The sequence below is a fragment of the Neolamprologus brichardi genome, chromosome 18 (assembly GCF_056152115.1).
Source record: "Neolamprologus brichardi isolate AB-2024 chromosome 18, ASM5615211v1, whole genome shotgun sequence".
Taxonomy (NCBI): Eukaryota; Metazoa; Chordata; class Actinopteri; order Cichliformes; family Cichlidae; genus Neolamprologus; species Neolamprologus brichardi.
In genome coordinates, this window is record NC_142121.1 from 2289957 (window position 1) to 2313939 (window position 23983).

Sequence of the window (23983 nt, forward strand, 5' to 3'; positions counted from 1 at the left end):
ATTATGATGACTGATAACGGAGACGAAGACAACAGACGATGAGGACAGGGAGGAACTGGGGTTTAAATGCACCAAGGAGACAGTCAGAGAGAACTCGGGACAACTGGAGACATTTAAGGATGCAGGGACTGACAGAGACAGGGAAGACATCTCAAACTCCGCCGAGTAAAGTTTGTTACCTGGCTGATCAGCTCTCTGGGTGCTCAGCACCCTCAAAGCTCTGATCCTAGCAGCGCCCCTGCTGATAGCTGATAAACATTTACTGTGTTTTATGAAGCAACTAAATTACAGAAAAATCCAGAAAAATTACAGGAAAGGAAACAAAAAGTAAAATTACACTTTTTAAATAAAAGCATAAAAATCAACACATTAAAAACTCCATAAACATCAACATCAGGAGTCACTGAGAAAATAAACTTAATATTAGATCAAAGTTAAAGAATATAAAATATGCTGAAAACAAAAAGTAAAAGGTTGAACATTGTAAAGTCCACTCCAATAATCACACTTCTATGTTAAAGATAAATCAGTTTAAAACTAGATCTATCAGGCAGCAAACAGTAAATATGAGATTTTTTATGTGTTATTTGTCTTCGTCGAGTGAGTTCAGATCTTTATCGTCTCAGTTCAAACTGGTCTCGACCTTTTCTTTGTTCTTCTCTGTGATCACATGAATGTTCAGTGAAGGAGTTTCTCTCCTTGTTCTATTTTAGCCATGATCTCTGCTTTTTCTTTCATCTCCATCAGAGACTCAACTCGTTTCTTCCAGCCTGCTTTGCCCTCAGAGTTCTCTCCTTCAATAAGCATGTCGATGTACTCTGGAGTGGACAGAGGGTTTGTCTTCAGTGTTATCTCTTTGAGTCTGTTCAGACACTTGGCAGATATCTCCATTAGTTTCACTACGTCAGCCTGTAACGTTTCATATTCAGCCTTCAGTTTTTAAGCATTCATCGTCTCCATTCCCAGGTATCTGCTGATCACTGCTTCATATATGTTAAGTTTCTCACTCGTCTCGTTTATCTCCTCAAGCTTGGCTAACCCAAGTTTCACCTGCTCCTGCAGATTCTCAACTGAATTCTCGAGCTGCTTTCTTTCTCTGAGGACTTCCTTTGTCAGTGTCAAGCTTTTGGTTTCTATTTTATTCAGAGCAGCAAAAAACCTCTTCATGCTTTTTGTCCCCATTTCCCAAAACATTTGATCAAAGTCTCCTTCATCATCATCATCACTCATACTGTCTCGTTCGGCTGATTTGTTGTTTGCTAAAAGTGCTGAATTATTGAATTTGAAGTGAGCCGGCAGCCCGTCTTTTGTTTTAGGACATGGGACTCCTGCAGCATTGATCGCCTCTAGAACTGGAGAACGCTGACCGTCTGCAAATGTCACCACAATGCTGATGTTTTCTGCCACATCTTTGCCAAAGATTGAGAGCACTGAATCAAACACATATTTCTGTGTTGTGGATCTCACTTGAGCAGCTGGTGCTACAAAACACACAGCATCAATGTCAGTGACTCTGTGCTGAGCAGAGAAGAGATTATGTATCTGCTCTGTGATCGCTCTGTCTCTTTCTATGCCTCTTGTATCTCCAAAGCCTGGAGTGTCAATAATGGTCAGAGAGAACGGGATTTTAAATCCATCCTGGTGGTTGATTTTGTAAACAGTGACTTCAGAGGTCTGACTGTGAGCTTGTGATGTTGACTGATCCTCATTAATGAATTTAAACCTGAAACTGTCCTCCCACTCTACACCAACAATGTAGTTGATCATCCCATCGATCAGAGTGGACTTTCCTGATCCTGTCACTCCAAAAAGCATTATTGTACGATTCGGCCTCGTGCTTTGTTCTCCAAAGTTAAACTTCCTGCATCCATCTATGTTCATGTGTTCTTCTGTCAGAGGCAGTTTGTAAACTGAGGGGGAATCAGATTTGATCTTTTCACTTTTAATCCTGAGAAGTTCTGCGAGGCGTTTAAATGTTGTTGTGCAGACTTTAACAGTGATGCTTTCTTTGCTTTTTCCAGCTGAACCACAGTCACATCTGACCCTGACTGCATATTCTGTATCTGTCTGGAGACCTGAAAGGATGCGACAGGAGAAGGATCCCAAGAACACCATACCTACTGTGAAGCATGGGGGTGGAAACATCATGCTATGGGGCTGTTTTTCTGCCAAGGGGACAGGACGACTGATCCGTGTTAAGGACAGAATGAATGGGGCCAAGTATCGTGAGATTTTGAGCCAAAACCTCTTTCCATCAGTGAGAACTTTGAAGATGAAACGAGGCTGGGTCTTCCAACATGACAATGATCCAAAACACACCGCCTGGGCAACAAAGGAGTGGCTCCGTAAGAAGCATTTGAAAGTCCTGGAGTGGCCTAGCCAGTCTCCAGACCTCAACCCCATAGAAAATCTGTGGCAGGAGTTGAAAGTCCGTCTTGCTCGGCGACAGCCCCAAAACATCACTGCTCTTGAGAAGATCTGCATGGAGGAATGGGCCAAAATACCAGCTACTGTGTGTGCAAACTTGGTAAAGACCTATAGTAAACGTTTGACCTCTGTTATTGCCAACAAAGGTTATGTTACAAAGTATTGAGTTGTATTTTTGTTATTGACCAAATACTTATTTTCCACCCTGATTTACGAATAAATTCTTTACAAATCCTACCATGTGAATTCATGGATTTTTTTTTCACATTCTGTCTCTCACAGTTGAAGTGTACCTCTGGTGCAAATTACTGACCTCTGTCATCATTTTAAGTGGGGGAACTTGCACAATCGGTGGCTGACTAAATACTTTTTTGCTCCATTGTACATACATACGCACACTCTTCTTTTTTTTTTTTTTTCTCTTGGAATCCATAGCAGCAATGGTAAGACAACAGACATTACAGAGCACACTAAAAACCATCATTGAGTATACTGTGACCAGACCAACTGTTTGTAGAGGGATTTAAATCTATGAATATTTTTGCATTGTTTCAATTGTAAACTCAGACTGTTCCAGATTTTCACACCACATACAGACACACAAAAACCTTTACGGGTTGTTCGAGTTCTAGGTAATTTGAATCTCTCACATTATAAACCTTTTCTCGAATTTCAAATCTAGTTTGTAAATTTGCCGGTAGAAGTTTAGTAAAAGCTTTATACAAAATTATGGATGTATTGTAATTAACCAGACCCTGGAATTTAAGTAACTTTGCCTGAAGAAAGAATTTGTGAGTATGATCTAGATAACCAGCCTTGTGAATAATACGCAGTGCTCGTTTCTGTACTGTGACTAATGGATTAGTTGTATTTTTATATGTATTTCCCCACACTTCCACACAATATGTAAGATATGTCTGTGAAGGTTCTCAGTCATCCAGGTCATCGTAGTCAAAGGAGCTTGCAAAGAAAAGCGTCTGGACTTCTTTAAGTTACTTGAAGACGTTTCACCTCTCATCCGAGAGGCTTCTTCAGTTCTAAGGTCAAATGGTGGAGAGTCCCAGATATAAACCTGGTGGGAGTGTCCCCCCACAGAGGGACAAAAGGACCCCCTGATGATCCTCTAATCGCCTGAGCCAAGGTGTGGAACTGGGTGTGGGTCCCAATCAGCCAGAGTTTTGGGTAAGTTCATTGTGAAACCCGGCCCCACCTTATCATGCGAATTCCTGAGGTCAGATGGCCCAGGGTGTGAGTGGGCCTTAAGGCGTCTGGGAAGGGATCTCAAAACTGGATTATAGATGGCAGAGAGTTGGTGTCGTAAACCACCGCCTCTGTTCAAAGATGGTCGCTCTATGCCATCTATGTCCACTGTGAGCGAACATCTTTGAACAGAGGCGGTGGTTTACGACACCAACTCTCTGCCATCTATAATCCAGTTTTGAGATCCCTTCCCAGACGCCTTAAGGCCCACTCACACCCTGGGCCATCTGACCTCAGGAATTCGCATGATAAGGTGGGGCCGGGTTTCACAATGAACTTACCCAAAACTCTGCCTGATTGGGACCCACACCCAGTTCCACACCTTGGCTCAGGCGATTAGAGGATCATCAGGGGGTCCTTTTGTCCCTCTGTGGGGGGACACTCCCACCAGGTTTATATCTGGGACTCTCCACCATTTGACCTTAGAACTGAAGAAGCCTCTCGGATGAGAGGTGAAACGTCTTCAAGTAACTTAAAGAAGTCCAGACGCTTTTCTTTGCAAGCTCCTTTGAATATGTAAGATATGGAAGAACCAGGGTACAGTACAGAGTACGAAGTGCATCTTTATCAAGGTATGGTTTCACTTTGTTCAAAAGTGCGAGGCTTCTGGAAATTTTGGTTTTTATGTGTCTGACGTGGGGTTTCCATGAAATTTTGTTATCAATTACGACTCCCAAAAATTTGTTTTCACTAACATTATCAATTGGTACACCTTCAATGATAATTGGTAATTCTATATTATATTTTAAATTACCAAAAAACATTGCTTTAGTTTTATTTATATTTAATGATAATTTATTTATGTCCATCCATTTTTTTTTATTAATTTTAGCTCCCTGTTTACGGTTATTACAAGATCAGTATAATCATCGCTACTGAAAAATATGTTGGTGTCATCTGCGAACAGTATGAGTTTAAGTACTTGAGAAACATCAAAAATATCATTTATGTATACATTGAAAAGTTTTGGTCCCAACACTGACCCTTGGGGAACACCACATGTAATACCAAGTTTCTCTGAATGGTAATGCCCTATGCTAACATATTGTTCCCGACCCGTTAGGTAACTTTTTAACCAGTTACCAGCTTTCCCTCGAATACCATATCTTTCCAATTTATCCAATAAAATTGAGTGATTAATTGTGTCGAAGGCCTTTTTGAGATCAACAAAAATACCAACTGCATATTTATTTTTATCCAGTGTATCAGTAATTTCTTCTACTGCCTCAATTATCGCCATTGAAGTGGTTCTTTGCGTTCTGAAACCATACGGACCAACATTAATTATTCGATGTTTTTCAAGGAATTTTTCTAATCTTGAATTAAAAAGTTTTTCTAGAATTTTTGAGAATTGAGGCAGTAGAGAAATAGGCCTATAATTGGTAAAACTGTGTTTGTCATTACTTTTATATAGTGGTATTACTTTCGCAATTTTGATTTTTTTTGGAAAAAAAACGGACTGAAATGATAAATTACAGATATATGTTAAGGGACTAGCAATATTCAGAATAACCTGTTTAACTACAGACATATTTATGTCATGATAATCCATTGAAGACTTACTTTTACATTTTAATGTAATATTTATTACTTCTTGCTCATTTGTAGCTGAGAGGAACAGTGAAGAGGGATTTGATTTTATATTACTGTTATTTTCATTTTTATGACACGGGATGTCCGCTGCTAGTTCAGGGCCAACATTTATGAAGAATTTATTAAACCCATTGACAATATTACTCATGTTGTGATTTTCACCATTTGCATGAGTAAAATATTCAGGATATGATGTTCCAGAAGATCCTTGTTTAATTAAGTTGTTTAACACATCCCAAGTTCCTTTTATATTGTTTTTATTTTCATATAATCTTCTTCTATAATAAAGTTGTTTACTCGTTCTTATAATATCAATCAATTTATTTCTATATGCTTTATATCTTTGTTCCACTTCTTTTGTTTTTACGTTGATGAACTGTTTATACAAATTGTTTTTCTTTTTGCAAGCATTAATAATTCCTTTTGTGAGCCAAGGACTTTTTATCTTTTTTTTCTTTGTCATGTGTTCGTTTACAGGACAATGTTTATTGTACAACATGGTAAAAATATCTAGAAAATTATCATAAGCCTTGTCCACATCTGACTCTTCATACACTGAACTCCAATCTTGTTGTGCGGAATCAAAATTGAAAGCATGAATTGCTCCTTCATTTATTATTCGCTTTGCTATCATGATCTTGGTATCTATTTTTCTTAAATCACAGTCACACAAAGTAAAAACTGGTAAGTGGTCAGTTATATCACAGACAAGCAGGCCACTATTAATTTGGAAATCCATGACATTAGTAAAAATGTTGTCAATAATAGTGGCGCTATGTAATGTTATTCTGCTTGGCTTCGTTATTGTTGGATATAGTGATAAGCTGTACATCGTGTCAGTAAAGTCATCAATGGCTTTTAACCTTGTTGGATTTAGCAAATCAATATTAAAATCACCACAGATGAATAGTAATTTTTGGTTCACCGAAGCAAACGTTTTTTCTATCCATTCATTAAAAGTGTCAATACTTGAACTGGGTGTCCGATATATGCAACTTATTATAACAGTTCTCTTTTTTTCATTCATGATCTCAATAGTCAAACATTCCAAAATTCCATCAATAGCCATAGACATAGTTGTTACAACATTATATTTTATAGAGTTATGAACATATATAGCAACCCCGCCGCCCGCCTTATTTAATCTATTCATGTATTTTAAATCATATCCATTCAAACAGAAATCTATTCCTTTATCGACATTGAACCAAGTTTCAGTGATGGCTATAACACTGAAGGGGCGAGAAAATTGTTGCAAATAGTCCTTAATGAAATCAAAATTAGAGTACATACTTCTGCTGTTAAAGTGAATTAATGAGAGCTTCTCGTCTAGGTAAATTTTTTTTAATATTGTTCCTGAGTGAAATAATTACAATTTTTAACAAAAGAAGAGAGAAAGTTACTTTCAGAATCTATTTCTGGATCTATTATATTATGCTCCTTATATTCACAATCTAGATCAATTACTTTCTGTTGAAGAATTAATTTCAACGTGTCCATGTCATTTCCTGGTGTAATTGATACATTGGTGTCAGTTGTACTTGTCCAGATCCTCCATGTTCCTCACTATCAATACTTTTGCCTCTTCTGGTGTCCCGTTTAGCTTAATGAAAATCTTACAGTTTGTTACCCATGTATGTTGTATTTTACCGTTCTTCTTCAGTTGCCTTGCCTTCCTCGCGATGTCTGCGTTTTTTCATTAATGAAAACGTCCGTGCCTTTCAGTTTGCGTCCTTGTTTCAGCAGTGCGACCTTGTTCTTCCAATTGACAAATCTCATGATGATGGCCGGCGGTCTGTCACTCCTCCTGGGCAGTGAGTGACATGCTTCTATGTGCTCCAGGTCCATCTCTATCCCCTTGCTTTGGAGGAAGGACGCCACCTGTTGCTCCACCGAGCGGGTCTCCTCGTCGCTGGGCTCCCCGATGTTCCCGGCCACCGCGCGGCTTGATTTTAATACCGCTGATGACCACGTCGTTCGTACGGGTGTACTGCTCCAGCTCATCCACCCGCCGCTCGAGATCCATGATCCGCCTGTCCTTCTCGGCATTTTGGAGGCGTAGCTGTTTTACCTCCTCCAAAAGCCCCAGAAGCAGCTCCTGCTGCGCCCTGACTGCGGCCACGTCTCCGCACAGCGCTCCGAGGGAGGTTTTAATGTCCTCAACCTCCTCTGGTGTTGGGCCTTTCTTGGGTGGCATACTGAAGCGAGAGCACGAGGCGGCCACCACGAGGGACCCGGAAGCGGAAGTCACGAGTGACACCCAGGGATATAAACGCCACACAAGTCCTGTCTTAATTTGTGAATCAAAGGTTCAATTGCCAGGGAATACAGCATCCCTGACAAAGAACAGCCCTGCCTCACCCCCTTAGAAAACTGAAAGGACCACTCAAGACCCCATTTATTTTTGGTACACTCGTAATGTCATGGTACAGAACCTGAATCATGGCTACAAAACCTGGGCTGAAGCCAAAAGCAGTGAAAGTGTGCCACAAATATTGGTGTTCAACCCGGTCAAAAGCTTTTTCTTGGTCTAGAGAAATGAGACCAACATCTATACCCAAAGAGCTAGAAAGGTCCAAAACATCCCTAATCAAAGTGACATTATCACTTATCAGCCTGCCCGGCACACAATACGTTTGGTCCCCATGAACAACAGAAGCCATCACGTCTCGAAGCCTGGTGGCCAGGACTTTGGAGAAAATCTTATAGTCTGTACAGAGCAACGATACTGGACTCCAGTTCTTCAAACTGCGCAGATCTCCCTTCTTTGGCAGCAGAGTGATGACCGCCCTTCTACAGCTCAGAGGCAGCAAGCCTTTATGCAGACTATCCGTGACAACCTCCAGCAAATCCTCACCCATCACAGACCAAAAGGCTTTGTAGAACTCAACAGGAAGGTCATCAATGCCAGGAGCTCCACCATTCTGAAAACTCATCAGAGCAGCATGAAGTTCATGCAAAGTCGGCTGAACCTCCAGATTCCGATTGGTTTCAGCCGCCACCTGAGGGAGTCCCTTGAAGAATCTATTGCACAAACTAGGATTTTCTGAGAAATCACTCTTAAAAAGGTCCTTATAAAAGCTGACAGCAAACTTTCTGATCTCAGAAGGATCCGAGATTATTGAGCCATCGTCAGACAGAGAGTGAACAATTTTTCTTTGCCCATTCTTCTTTTCCAGTCCAAAGAAAAAGTGAGATGGGGCATCCATCTCCGTGACACTGAGGAAACGTGACCTGACCAAAGCCCCTTTGGCTGTCGTGCCTAACAGGTCGGCTAAAAAAGCCTTTTTGGATTTGAGGGAATCTAAAAGCCCCTGGTTTCCTGTAGACACCGCTAAACTTTGCAGTTCTACCACCTGAGTCTCTAGGTTTCTCATAGTAACATTACGAGTGTACTGTTGACACAATTGTTTGATCTGACACTTCCCAAAATCCCACCACTGCTGGATACATGCAAAGTCAGATTTAGATTTCCGGTGAGTGAGCCAAAAAAATTCAAAAGCGTCCTAAAAGTGTTGTCATGTAACAGGGCTGTATTGAAATGCCAGTAGGCACTCCTTACACGAACATTTTTAATGAAAACAGAACAATGAACCAGACAATGATCAGAGAAACCAACAGGGGTTATCTGACAGTCCTTAAAAATACTCAAATGATGTTTAAATGAGTATATGCGATCCACTCTTGCCAAAGATAAATAATTGTCCTTAGAATGACTCCATGTGTACTGTCGCCGATGTCCATTGAAAAACCTCCACACATCTGACAGGTCCACAGCTGCAGCCAGCTGCCTATGCCTGTGAGAAGACGCAGGATGAGGTTCGATGTGGTTCCTGTCCAAAGGTGGGTTAGCAGTACAATTGAAATCCCCACATAAAAACAAATACTCATCATCGCTAGAAACCTTAACAGTATCACACAGGACATCTAAAAAACCCATTCTGTCCACTCCTTTAGTTGGTGCATATACATTGAGAAAAACAAAAGTCACATTTTCATATTTGACTTAAACTTTCAGCAAACACCCATTTATTATTTCCTCTGCTTCGCAAGAAACAGGTATAAAATTCTTAGAGAACACAATCCCCACACCTCCACTACAACTGGACTTATGACAAAAAAAACCCCATCTCCCCCACAGCCCTTCCTCCAGTCACTCTCATTGTCACCAGTACTGTGAGTTTCCTGAACTAAAATAATAACTAATTTCTTTAAGTCCATAAGCTCGAAAACCCCCCCAGCTCTTTTCACCTCATCTCTAGCACCATTCAAATTTAATGTGCCTATTTTGAATTCGCACATGAGAGAAGCGAGACAGAGGAAAAAAGACAGGGACATATAGAGTGTGTTCCTAAACAACATCGTCATCATCAGCAGTAAGTGCTTGAGATCTCACTTTCAAAATCAGTTTCTTTAAACGATAAATCTCTTGGTCTGTCAACACATCATCAATAAAATTTCCTAATTTTTTTGTCAAGACCCGAGACGACTCAACAAAAAGCTTAAGGTCCAGAAAATAATCCTCCACTTTCACCATCCTGAGGCCTTTGGTTTTCTGCAAGAATTTCCTGATCTCAGCAGGAGAGTACAGATTCTGGTGTTCCTGGCTCAGGGACAAATCACTTTCAGACTCCATACTGCTCTCTCCTGTTCCGTTTCCTCTCTTAGCTTTTGACGTTTTTGTACTACAGTAGGCAGGTTCAGAGCTCTTCCTCTTTTGAGACAACTTCAGCAAATCCTCACAAAGATCATCACACACAGAGTCAAGAGTCGTGTCAGCTGTCTGACTGGTGTCAGAAAAACCTGCAGACTGGTCATTAGTCAGATCCGTTTCTACAACATCAACACTTTTCACAATGCTAGTTTCATCAGACCCGTTACTGCTCGTAAAAAGCCGTTTTTCTACAGGCCCCTTGGCAGCGGGGTCCGCCTCAGCCACGGGGGAGCTGCCCGCGGGCTCAGCGGGTTTCGCATGAGCGATCACCGTGTCCCTACCAGGAGCCCTGGCTGGGACCGGCTCTCTAATGGCATCATCCGCGGGCTGCGTGTTTTGTAGCCTCTCCGGACAGGATCGAATTAAATGCCCTTCTCCACCACAACCAAAAAATTTCATGCTCTCAGATGAAGCAAACACCATGTAGTTGAAACCCTCTATTTTGAAACTGAAAGACAGGTTCAGCTCACCAGCGGTGTCTTTGAGGATCATAAAAACCTGCCTTCTGTGACACACAACATGTTTGAGGAGCACAGATTTGCACCCCAAAGAGACCATCTTTATGGGTGAAACCAGTTGGCCATACTGTGACAGCTCCTTGGCTAAAGTTTCATTTTTAATAAAAGGAGGCGCATTTGAGATAGTAACCCTTTTAGCAGGGCTAACCAACGGGAGAATGGGCGTAAAGGTTTCGTGAATGATGACGCCGCTTTCCACCAACTCAAAAGAATTGAAATTGACGGTGATTAAAACTTTTAGCTCAGATAAAATTTATGGTCTTCGTCATGGTGATCATTACATGCTCCCTTTTTAGGACTTTACCACACAGCGTTTCCCGGTGTGTGATGCGGTGATATGCTGTTAACTCACCGGTACAGTTCTCCTCCTGCATTTTTACTCGCATCCTGCTGACTAGTCCGCTTTTTTCACCGCACAACACCGCGCTCCATCTGTTGTAAGTCCAACAAGTTTGTCCCAGGGCAGTTTCATGTCGGTTACACTTTGACATACGTTTCTTCTCAGGCTCACATTTGCCAAAATCTGCATCGCACAAGATGTCACACACCTTCATCACAAACTCTCCTTGGTAAATGGCCGGGCTGATTTGGCTTTCTCCTCTACCACAATAAAACTTGCTTTCACAACAGCTTCACTTTGTGATTTTGCTCTGGTTTAAAAAGTCAGCTGAAATGTCAGATTCTTCTTTAGCTCTTCTACTTTCTGTAGTTTCTGCATTTGGGTTTTTCAGCTTATCCTGATGTTTTGTCTCGTAGTGCCGTCTTAAATTAAATTCCTTAATTACAGCCACATTAGCTCCACTAATAAGACACACGGGTTTACCAGAAATGCCTGTAAACATATATTCAGCCGCCCACTGGTGCTGAAAGGCTCTGTTTTCAGAATCAACTTTTCTCTCAACCATTGTGAGCGGCTAGCTTCCCAATAACAGAAGTTTGACTTGATTGACGTGGGAATGTTCCCAGGTAGCCTAGCATTCGGCAAGGAGGCTGCAGCGCTGCATTATGGGATTTGTAGAGCCTGATATCGCCGGGCCATGCATAACAATAACAATAAATCTATAGAAAATGATCTCGCGGGCCAGATATAAATGTCCGCAAGGCCAGTTGTGGCCCGCGGGCCTTGAGTTTTACACATGTGGTCTACAGCATCTTTCCATGTGATTGCATTTGTCAAAAACCATTGGGAACTTTTATCGAGTGGAAAAAAACTTCATCTTCATCCTCCAGCTTCACCGTGTTATGCTTTATGTTATGCTAACGTAGCTGTGTCCCTAGCAAACACGTAGCACATCATTATATACCAGCTAGCCCAACTTCAGTAACCCTACGAATGTCACTGCTGTGTAGGTTTCTGTCTTCATTTATGCTGGAAGTAATAGCAGAGCTGCATGTTTTGTTTTGTTTTTTCCCAGAAATCTCTCAGTCAGAACATGGTATATCATTTTAAGTAACTAGCGAAACTAGCGAGCTAACTTCCTGCTAACTTTCTGCTAACTTCCTGCTAAATTCTAACTCTGTTAAATTTATTAAATTCTGTTTTTCATGGATGCCTAGATGTTAAACTTAATTGTTACACCTGGTAAAGCAGTATCACTGATGACTGAATTTATGATGAAGGAATTTAGACGTTTTTTAACCCTTAGTGTGCTGCAGTGTTCGTTTGACTTTGGGACCTGAAGCGGAGTTTTGGACCCAGATTACTATGAGTCCATGAGGCTCCTGACTATGGTAGCCGTAATGCTCCAACAATCCATCAAGCGGTGCAGCTTCGTAGCTTACCAAAGTCGTACTAAAACATTTTGTTGACATAAAATTGGTTCGAGGTCAGTAAACACAACCAGAATTCATACATAAGGCGCACCAGATTAAAAGGCGCAATTACTATTTTTGAGAAAATTAAAGGATTTTACGTGCGCCTTATACTGCGGAAATACAGTAGTAGGTTGTAAAATGCTGCATATTCAGTTTTATGGAAACAAAATATTTTCGTTTATAACTGTCAATAATAACTCTTATACATTTACATACATTTCGACTCTGGTGGCTTGATGATGATGAGAGAGAATCCATGAGAAGAACAATGGTTCAAGAGGCTCATCTCCTCAACACAGAATCTTCTAATGATACCAGCACCACTGGACATGTCTCAGTGGGAAATGAGCCAGAAAATGATGACAACAGCTTCTTCAGTTTTCATAGTCCACAGGTGACCTGTTCTACAGCGGAGGATGAGGTACAGAGGTAGCTTCAAGATTCAATTAAGACATTGGCCTTATTATTAATTAATGCTTCAATCTTAAATCTGAGCAACCTATCTCTAATAATCGGCTATGTACCACAGGCCTTCAAGCTGGAAGTAGTTAAACCTTTACTTAAAAAGCATCTCTAGACCCAGCAGTCTTAGCTAATTATAGGCCAATCTCCAACCTTCCTTTCATATCAAAAATCCTTGAAAGAGTAGTTGTCAAACAGCTAACAGATCATCTGCAGAGGAATGGCTTATTTGAAGAGTTTCAGTCAGGTTTCAGAGCTCATCACAGCACAGAAACAGCTTTAGTGAAGGTTACAAATGATCTTCTTATGGCCTCTGACAGTGGACTCATCTCTGTGCTTGTCCTGCTAGACCTCAGTGACAGACCTTCGATACTGTTGACCATAATATCCAATTAGAGCGATTAGAACACGCTGTAGGTATTACAGGTACTGTGCTGCAGTGGTTTGTATCATATCTATCTAATAGACTCCGATTTGTTCATGTAAATGGAAGTGAACAGGACCACACGCTGAGGTCCTGTTCACTTCCAGTCTTCCATCTTCCAGTCTATCGGTCCCTGTGTGTTTACCATAATTAACACTTATCTGGAGATTAGTCCCTGCTTATTTTAAACATGCTAGTCAAAACCTTCTGTTAATAGCAGTTACAGGCCAATCTCAAAAATACCATTAAAATTTTAGAAAAAGTTGTGGTTAAGCAGCTTACAGCAGTTTTAGACAAATACAATATCCTTGACAAATTTCAGTCTGGCTGTTAGGTCTGTCTATCACATAAACCTATTTGCTGGAACGTTCAAGACAATTTAATTACACAGAAAAAGCATTGAACACCAAGTAGGCAAAGTTCTTCGTGTTACTCATGCATGAGGGAGAGAACCACGACAAGCGCCGTTCCTTCGCTTGACTCCAGTCGCTCTCGTCCGCTCCCCCATAACATTGTGCTTTTATTGAGCTCACATGAATATACATAGGTTCATTAACATATGACGTCTACATACACACAAAGAGTACCTTGCCCGTGCGTTGTGTAAGCATGTGTGTGTGTGTGTGTGTGTGTGGGGGGGGGGGGGTCAAGATGTGACCCTGTGAAGACTCCCCAAAGCTGGTGCCAGGAGTCTAGCGGTCCATCTAAACAAAAGGCTCTTAGCCTAAAACTGACATAGCTACGTTTATCCTACCATAAAACAATAAGACAAGGTACGACCTCTCCCATGCTCCCAGGATGTAGGTGTGAATGCCAGAACACTCTGGAATGCACACCAAGCCTTTGCAGACTATTAAGGATCAAACCGCTACCAACATGGCATTGATTATACAATTCTAAGCATATATGAGTAGATATTTCTAAGCATAAATGACAATCAGCAATACAAATCTAACACTGGCTTTCATAGAGCTCATTGTACTGAAACAGCCCTTCTTAGAGTTTCCAGTGACATTCTGATGCAAAACGATGCAGGAATATGTTCTGTTCTCCTGATGTTGGACCTCACGTTGGGCTTTGTACACTGTGGACGATCACATTCTGCTTGCAAGGCTGAAATACTGGGTTGGTGTAACTGGATCTGCCTTAGAGTGGTTCTCCTCATATCTGTATGAACGATATTTTTCTGTGGCAGTTTCTAAGTACAGGTCGTCTTCCACTTCCTTCACCTATGGCGTGCCACAAGGCTCTGTGCTGGGGCTTTTATTGCTTTTAATATATCTACTTCCTCTCCGGGATTTTTGAGCCCCTTTTAGGACATTTGTTACCACTGCTATGCAGATGATATCCAGTTATACATTTCTTTTAAGCCCCAAGATGTTTCTAAGCTTCAGATTTTGAATTTTGAGTGCTTAGAATCCATTAGAGGTTGGATGGCTGACAACTTCCTCCAACTTAATGAAGGAAAGACCGAAGTCCTTGTATGTGCTCCTGACAGACATTATGAATGCTCTTGGTCATCTTTCAACATTTGTGAAATTGTCTATCAGGAACCTAGGTGTAATTTGTGACTCTGCTCTTTGGATGTTCACGTTAACTCCGGTTCAGTCCTGCTTTTATCATTTAAGAAACATTTCTACATTAAGCCCTATTGTATCTCGCACTGAACTGGAGATTATTATTCATGCATTCATTTTATCATGATTACTGTAATTCCCTGTGTACATGCCTAAGCAAGGGCTCTCAGCAAGACTTCTGACCAAACAAGTACTCTCATGTGACACCGTTGCTAATACAGCTGCATTATAGAGCTCTTCATGCACAAGCACCTGCCTACATCATTGAACTTTTACAGTCCTATGTCCCTAGCAGGTCCCTGAGGTCATTTGATCAGGGCCCACTTGTCATTCATCATACAAGGCTGAGAACTAAGGAAGACAGAGCTTTTGCCACTATGGCTCCCAGACTGGAACTCACTCCCACTGAGCTTAAGGTCTGTGGACTCAGCAGTCTCTTTTAAAAAACAACTAAAAACACATCTTTTTAGAATTGCATTTTGTTAACTTTTGTCTGTTTTTGTTTTATAATTTGTCATCCCTGTGTGAAGCACTTTGTGATCATTTTATCTAGAATGGTTCTATATAAATAAAATTTTACTTTACTTACTTTACATAAATATGGAGTACCACAGGGATCAGTGCTAGTGTGGTGGCCCACCAGAGGGCTCCACTCACACCAAGGTCAGGAGGAGGGGTTATGCTGGTTTTTGGTGCAATGTGTCCAGTTGACAAAAAAATACATATATTATGCACCTGGATCACCTGTTGAGAAAAAGAAAACAACTATCCACTCACACTAACTTGCATTAACATCTGTTTAACTTACCGGTATCAAATCGCATCTTAAGTGTGATTTCATAGCAGTATTAACACCGTCACTCTCCGTCAGTGATTTAATTGGAATGTTTACGTTTTCTTTTCACTCTTCTCGTTTTTTTTTTTTTGTTTTTTTTTTTCTTCTCTCTTTTCCCCCTCTTGTTTTTATGCTGCTCACCCTCGTCCTTGGTTTCTTTCTTTATTTCTTTCACTGCTTCGATCACCTACTTCCACACTCATCCACAAACAACATCATTTATTTCGACACTTACTCACCACAAATAAACCCATCTAAAAAGGAAATTGATCAATTTTTAGACAACATAACTCTCCCAAAATTATTAGAAGCTCAAGCAATGGCACTGGATTCGCCACTGACATCAGGTGAACTCCAGGAAGCCCTGATAAGTATGTCCAATAATAAGGCTCCAGGTCCAGACGGCTTTCCTGCAGAATTCTACAAAGAATTCTGGACGATTCTAGCACCAGTTTTTTACAGAACGTTGTTAGAAATCAAAGAAAAGGGCAGACTTCCATCAAATATGAATTCTGCAAACATTAATCTCCTGCTAAAACCAGGCAAAGACCCTGTATATCCCTCAAGCTATCGTCCAATATCCCTTATTAATGTAGACCTCAAAATAATCTGCAAAGCTCTCTCGAAGAGACTAGAGAAAATAACCCCCCTCTTAATTCATCCTGACCAAACTGGTTTCATAAAAGGTAGGCACTCATCAACAAATACACGTAGATTACTTAATTTGATAGACTACTCATACAGTAAAAACCTTGAAACTACAATATTTTCCTTAGATGCAGAAAAAGCGTTTGACAGAGTTAACTGGAAATTTCTATTTGCAACTTTACACAAATTTGGTTTTGGATCTTCTTTCATCAACTGGTTAAAAATATTATATAATTCCCCAACAGCTTGTGTCAGAACAAATGACCAGACATCCTCCAGCTTATGTCTCCTGAGGGGCACCAGGCAGGGATGCCCACTCTCCCCTTCACTGTTTGCAATTTTTATCGAACCACTAGCAGCAGCAATTAGACAGAATTCAGCAATTAAGGGCATAAAATGCAAGAACGTGGAACATAAAATCAGCCTTTATGCTGATGATGTGTTACTCTTTCTCCAAAATTCAAAAACCAATATCTCTGGGGTGATTGAATTGATAAACTCTTTTGCAAGAATATCAGATTACTCAATTAACTGGTCAAAATCTACAGTCCTTCCTATTAATTGCTGCTTCCATAATTCCTCTTCTACTCCACTGCAATCGGGAAATATAAAATGTTTAGGTATTAATATTTCTCCCAAGCTTGCAGATCTAACTAAATTAAACCATACCCCACTTTTAAAGAAAGTAGAAGGTGATCTGGCTAGATGGAAATGTCTACCCATATCACTCATGGGAAGGGTTGCTGCTATAAAAATGATGGTATTACCAAAAATAAATTATTTATTCTCAATGATCCCAACTAAACCGCCGCAAGATTGGTTCAGATCTCTAGATTCATATATGTCCAAATTCCTTTGGAAAAATAAGCCCCCACGTATAAGCTTAAAAACACTACAAAAGACCAAGGATAAAGGAGGATTAGAACTACCTAACTTTCAGCACTACTTCTTAGCCAACAGGCTTCAGTTTATCTCAGGATGGCTAAAACATACCCTTTTAGATGAACCTTGGCTAGATGTAGAACAAGCACTTTGCAATAATCTAGAGATTTCAGATCTACCATTTATCAGCTCAAACATCCAACGACATGAATGCTTCAAAAGCATCAACATCAGCTCTTCTCTGACAGCATGGTGGGAGTTTCTGAAGTTGACAGAGTCTTCATTAATCCCATGCAAACGTACACCTATCTGGAACAACCCTGACATATTACAAAACAATAATATGATAAACTTTTCAGATTGGAATGGTAAAGGAATCAAATATGTAGAACATATACTAGAAGGAACAGAATTTATTTCATTTGACAGACTAGTTACACAATATGGGATCAACAAGAAAAGATTTTTAGAATATCAACAAATTAAATCCATAATAAAAAAGAAATTTAAACCGGGTCAAGTTGAACTACAAACACCACCAAGTGTGGTTCAATTTTTTACTCTTAAAACCCCCAAATTACTATCCAAAATATACAGAATGCTTTCTAAAATAGATGAATCAATATCACTTCCTATTGCAAAATGGGAAGCGGATTTATCAGTTAACTTAGACCAAAACTTCTGGTCTCAGATTTGCTTAAAAACCTTTCATCTAATCAAAAATCCCAGTCTTCAATTAATTCAATACAAAATACTACATAGAGTGCACTATACAGGTCATCGGATGTTCAAGATGGGCTTTGCATCTACCAACAACTGCTCACACTGCCAAACCAATTCACCGGACAATTATATCCATGCTCTTTGGTTCTGTCCACCAGTTCAGAAGTTTTGGCGCGAGATATGTGAAGACTTATCAAAGTGTCTGAAATGTAACATTCCAACTTCCCCCTTAGTGTGTTTGTTGGGCAGCTTAGATAATGTCACTTCAGAAAAGAATATAGCCCATATGGTTTTCACTGCCCTATGCATAGCCAAGAAAACAGTCCTCATGAACTGGAAAAATAAAAACAATCTTAATTCTAACCAATATAGAAATTATCTATTAGATTACATTAGTCTTGATACAGCCTCTGCCACCACATCAGATCAATCGCTCTGGGCTCCTCTGATCAGCTCCATCACCTAGTGGGGGTGGGGGGTCATATTTTGGTCTCGCCTTCACTGTTGTGATTGGTGTGGGGGTAGGGTCAGGCTTAGGGCGTTGGGGGGTTCCTCGGGAGCATCTTCCTTGGGGGGCTCAACCCGGGGTAGCGGTCATGGCCAATTAGGGGCTCTGTTGGCTCTTGGGTGACGGTTTCCTCGTAGCTACGTGCAGCGGGGCTAGGGGAGGGTCTGTGCTGACGGACGGGGGTTACTGACCTGGTAGCCTGGCTGCCCCTGGGTGGGTCCGGGACGGGCGTGAGGTTCTGGGGGCGCTCCGGCTCTGGCCTGGGGCCCTGGCCGGGCCTCGGGGGCCTGGGTCCTGGTTGGTGTGTTGCCGGGGTTGTGGGCCGGTGGGTATATGGGGGCCCGCCACTGGCGCGGGGTGCCGCCGGTGCGCCGAGCCACCTGGGGGGCTCTTCAACTGGTGGGGGGGGGGGGGGGGGGGGGGGGGTTGTCACATCTTGCAGGAGCTTTCCTCTCTCAGGAACTCTCTCTGCAAGAGGGGGAGATATAGCAGAGGTGGAGGAAGATCTCAGCCTGGGCGTCTATTGTCTTATGTAGTCTGGAAGATGAGTGGATGATGGGGTGGGTGCAGTTTTCTCTGTGGTGGGGTTGGGTGGACTGCCCCGGGCTCTGTGGGGCCGGGCGGCGCCGCTGCACTGGGCCCCGGTTCGGATGGGCCTGGGCCCCCCTTCCCTGGCGGGTCGCGGAGTATGGGGGTGCCTACTGGGGTCAGCGGGGGAGCTGGCCCCAGGGAGGGGTCAATTGCCCCTCCCTTCCTTCCCTCCCCATCTCCAGCTGCCTCCCTCTTCCCGCTCCACCACAACCACCCACACATGCAGGGCCTTGGAGTGGGGGTGTGTCACCAGGGTGCAGAGGGGGTAACCCCCCCCTCTGTCCCCTTCTGGCTGCCTCTGCCTCAATTTTATCCCGCAACTTAGACATTCACATTACTCACACTCTCATTACACATACATATAGGATCTTGGGGGTGGGCACGCTACACGGAATCTCAATTACCATCAGGGTGTACACCTCACCCCTGGCGTCGTTGCCCACCTCTCAATTTTAAATACACGTAGACATTGAGGGCTAGCAGGAGGGACTATGCGCTTACCTGCTGCTCTCTGGCAGGTAGCTCCATGCCCTCCTGGGTTTTAAATGCACCTTAGAACACACATACATCAACACTACAATGAGCGGGTGGAGGGAGGTTAGGAGTCTTCTCTCACCCTCGTTCTCTGCGGTCTGCTGGAGCTGGGGGGCTAGGAGGAGGAGTTGGCCGTCCGACTGGGGTCCGGAACGTGGGGCCTCCCTGCTGCTGCGGAGTCGGGGCGGTCTGCTTCTCCCCACCGCAGGGAAAAAGGGTAACACAACCTGGGTCTGGGTGCAGTTCCCCCCTCCAGGGGCAAGGGTACCTAGACCCGGTTTGTAGAGTACGCTTGGGGAGTGTGATTGTGTGTACAGCGTCTCTTTATGTCTGTCTCCACGTTGGTTAAGTGTGGAGTAAGTGCATATGAGAGCATGAGGGTGGGAATGGATGTTTGTATCTGTGTGTGCCTGTATGTCTGTGTCCATATGTCAGGTTGGGTATCAGACGCCACCTCTCTGAGGACAGCTCAGGCCCTCCAAGGTTTGGAGGCCTATCTCCCCCCACCACTTCCCCTGCCGGGGGCGGACTCCCTCAGACATCGGTGCGTTGGTGGTTCTTTGTGTCCGGGGGTGGGCGTCCGGGTGCACACCGGCTCACTCCTTGGCAGCTGCTTATCGGGGCCTGGAGCCTGGGGCTCGCTTGGGCCACTTCGGAGGTGGGGTGCCCCCGGCCTCTCGGCCTGGGGCTCGGTCACTCAGGCACAGCTGGCTGCCGGCGGAGCTCACGGGCACGTCGCTGCAACCCCCCCTGGCTTCTGCTCCGTGGCTGCTGGGTGACCCCTCATCTGGGACTCTCCTCAGCTCTTTCTGGGACAGTGGCACGGCTGCCCCTCTGTTGGTCTTCCTTGGTCTCTTGTGTTCTGGGGGCCTCTGGATGTCTGGAGTTTTGATCTCCTCCATACCTGCTTCATGCCCTGGAGGACGGGGCAGTGGCCCCCCACACCCTCTAGCAGATCATTACATGAGGGAACCTTTTAAGAAAACAAGCGCGTCCATGCTCACAGGTGTACACACGGGTGATCACACACACAAACTACACCCTTTTTGGCTCCTACCTCAATGCACACTGTGCTGTCGATCTTACGTGCTGCACAATAATGTTTAATATTTAGTATTTACTGTCATATTCCCATATATCATTGTGATGTTGTTTATTGTATTACTCTCGTTTTCTTCTGCTTGTTTTCTTTTTTCTTTCTCAACAGGTGATCCAGGTGATCGATACATGTATTTTTTTTTTTTTTTTTTTTTTTTTTTTTTTTTTTGCTTATTCTGTTTTTTGCCCTTTTCCCCCGTCCCTCTTCTCAACTGTTTTTCTTTCCCTCTTTCTTTCTCCCTTTTCTTTCCCCCAGTCAAGTCTGTCCCGTATTCAGCAAGTGAAAATAAAATAAAGAATAAAAGGTGAATCAAATGGACCATTACGGCAAAGCTGGGATGGTCAATTTGGTAAAGAAAATCCGTTGGGCATCTTTCTTCGCCTTTAGACAATAATTCTGATGGCAAAAGAGCCAAACGGGACAGGCAAAAAGAAAAAGGAAAAAAAAAAAAAAAAAAAAAAAAAAGAGAAAAAGAAAACAAGCAAAACAAAAGCGAGCAATATAATAAACAACATCATTACGATGATCCATGTGAATATAACAATACATACTAAATATTAAATATTATGGTGAAGCACGTAAGATCGACAGCGCACAGTGTGCTTTGAAATAGGAGGTTGCAGTGCCGTGCCCGTGAGCTCTGCCAGCAGCCAGCGGTGCCAGGGTGACCGAGCCCCAGCCCTGAAGTGGCCCGAGCGAGCCCCAGGCTCAAGGCCCCGACAAGTAGCCACTAGGAGTGAGTCGGTGCGTATCCGACGCCCATCAGCGGATACAAAGAACCACCAACGCACCAATGTCCAAGGGCATCCCCCGCCCCAACAGGCAACAGAGAACGGAGGGGTGTGAGAAGACTCCAAACCTCCCTCCACCCGCTCATATGTAGTGTTGATGCATGTGTGTTCTAAGGTGCATTTAAAACCCAGGAGAGCATGGAGCTACCTGCCAGAGAGAAGCAGGTAAGCACATAACCCCTCCTGATAGCCCTCAATGTATACGTGTATTTAAAATTGAGAGGTGGGCAACGACGCCAATGGTGAAGTTGTACACCCTGATGGTCATCTGGATGCCATGTAGCGTGCCCACCCCCAAGGTCCTATATATGTGTGTTATGAGAGTGTGAGTAATGTGGATGTCTAAGTTGTGAGATAAAATTGAGGCACAGGCAGCCAGAAGGGAACAGAGGGGGGATGCTCCTCCGCTGACCCCAGTAGGTCCCCCCATACTCTGCAACCCACCAGGGCAAGGGGGCCCAGGCCCATCCGGACCGGGGCCCAGTTCAGCAACGCCGCCCGGCCCCACAGATGCCGGGACAGCCCACCCAACCCCAACTCAGAGAAAACTGCACCCACCCCGTCATCCACTCTTCTTCCAGACTAGACAAGAAAATAGACACCCAGGCTGAGTTCTTCCTCCACCTCTGCTATATCTCCCCCTCCTGCAGAGTCAGTACCTGGAGAGAGGAGACCTCCTGCAAGATGTAACTGCCTCCCCCACCAGTTGAAGACCCCCCCCAGGTGGCTCGATGCACTGGCGGCACCCCGCGGCAGTGCTGGGCTCCCATACACCCACCCGCCCACAACCCTGGTGACACACCAACCAGGACCCCAAGGCCCAGCCAGGGCCCCAGCCCGGAGACGGAGCACCCCCAGAACCTCACACCCGCCCCGGACCCACCCAGGGGCAGCCAGGCTACCAGGTCAGTAACCCACATCCGTCAGCACAGACCCTCCCTTTGCCCCCGCTGCACGCAGCCACAAGGAAACCATCATCTAAGAGCCAACACAGCCCTTAACAGGCCATGACCGCATCCCCGGGTTGAGCCCTCCATGGAAGATGCTCCTGGGGAATCCCCCGATCGCCAAGTCAAGCTGGTCAGTGCCAGGTTCATTTGGCCGGGCCTGCGGAATTTGGTGAAGGACTGGGCTGCAGCGTGTGTTCCATGCCAACGTTCTAAGATCCACAGACACACACAGGTGCCCCTCGAACCTTTCCGCGTCCCTGGTCGGCGTTTCAACCATGTGCATGTTGATCTGGTTGGCCCTCTTCTGCAGTCGCAGGGTTTCACACACCTTTTGACTGTGGTGGATCGCATAAGGGTGGCCGGAGGCGATCCCCTGGCCTCCAGTGGAGGCCAGCGGAGGCGGTGGCCAGGGCTTTCGTATCAACGTTTTGGTCACCCCGCTGACATTACCTCGGATGGGACCCCCAGTTTGTTTCGGAGCTTTGGTCTGCCATGGCTGACGACCTGGGGGTCAAGGTCCACCGCACCACGGCGTACCACCCACAGGCTAACGGCATGTGCGAGCGGTTTCACCGGTCACTCAAGGCCGCACTCCAGGCTTCTTTGAGGGGTGGCAACTGAGTTGGTCTTTCCTAGGTTTTATTGGGATTGCGCAGCGCAGTAACGGAGGACCTCTGGCTCTCTTGATCAGCCCCTCCATGTACCTGGGGAGTTTCTGCCTGATAGCCCCCCAATGTTTCGATACCTCTGTCTGATATCTCCTTTCCCAGAGTGTAGCCCTCTGGTGTTGGCCCACCAGAGGGCTACACTCACACCCAGGTCGGGAGGAGGGGTTCTGCTGGTTTTTGGTGCATTGTGTCCAGTTGTAGTTTGGAGATGAATAAAGTCGGAATGGAGAGTTACAGTTCCTGTGTTGTCTGTACCATAACTCCACATTAGGACCAATTCTGTTTACATTATACATGCTTCCCTTAGACAGTATCATCGGAAGACATAGCATACATTTTCACTGCTATGCAGATGACACCCAGCTCTATCTGTCCATGAAGCCAGATAACACACACCAATTAGCTAAACTGCAGGAATGTCTTAAAGACATAAAGACCTGGATGGCCGCTAACTTTCTGCTTCTTAATTCAGATCAAACTGAGGTTATTGTATTCTGCCCTAAAAATCTTAGAAATATGGTATCTAAGCAGATTCTTACTCTGGATGGCATTACCTTGGCCTCCAGTAACACTGTGAGGAACCTTGGAGTCATTTTTGACCAGGATATGTCCTTCAATGCACATATTAAACAAATATGTAAGACTGCTTCTTCCATTTGCGCAACATCTCTAAAGTTAGAAATATCCTGTCTCAGATGTCTTGATGCATGCTCAGTCATCCAGGTAATTAAATCCCCATAAGTTGATTCTGTTCATCTGGACATGGTGTTTTCAGTGGGAGAAACATTCTGTCACTCATCCAGGTGACTTCTTCAGTCTCAGCTGACTGCAGGTTTCCTCAACTTTATAAACAGTATATTTGGACGATGACTGAAACTAGCACAACTGAATGAACAACGGACTGTGAGGTCAGTTCCTTGTTCACAATTATGAAAATTCTCATGACCATTGATCAACAACCACT

General features: G+C 43.7%; 1 protein-coding gene and 1 pseudogene across 1 annotated transcript; both read right to left on the reverse strand.

The window, feature by feature from the left end:
- Positions 1 to 939: 939 nt before the first annotated feature.
- LOC148097267 (uncharacterized) lies at positions 940 to 2115 on the reverse strand. The gene has a single exon (XM_087832391.1). The coding sequence runs from the start codon at positions 2113 to 2115 to the stop codon at positions 940 to 942; it is 1176 nt and encodes a 391-aa protein (XP_087688517.1).
- A 4696-nt stretch (positions 2116 to 6811) lies between these two features.
- Positions 6812 to 7477, reverse strand: LOC148097268 (uncharacterized; annotated as a pseudogene).
- Positions 7478 to 23983: the final 16506 nt, after the last annotated feature.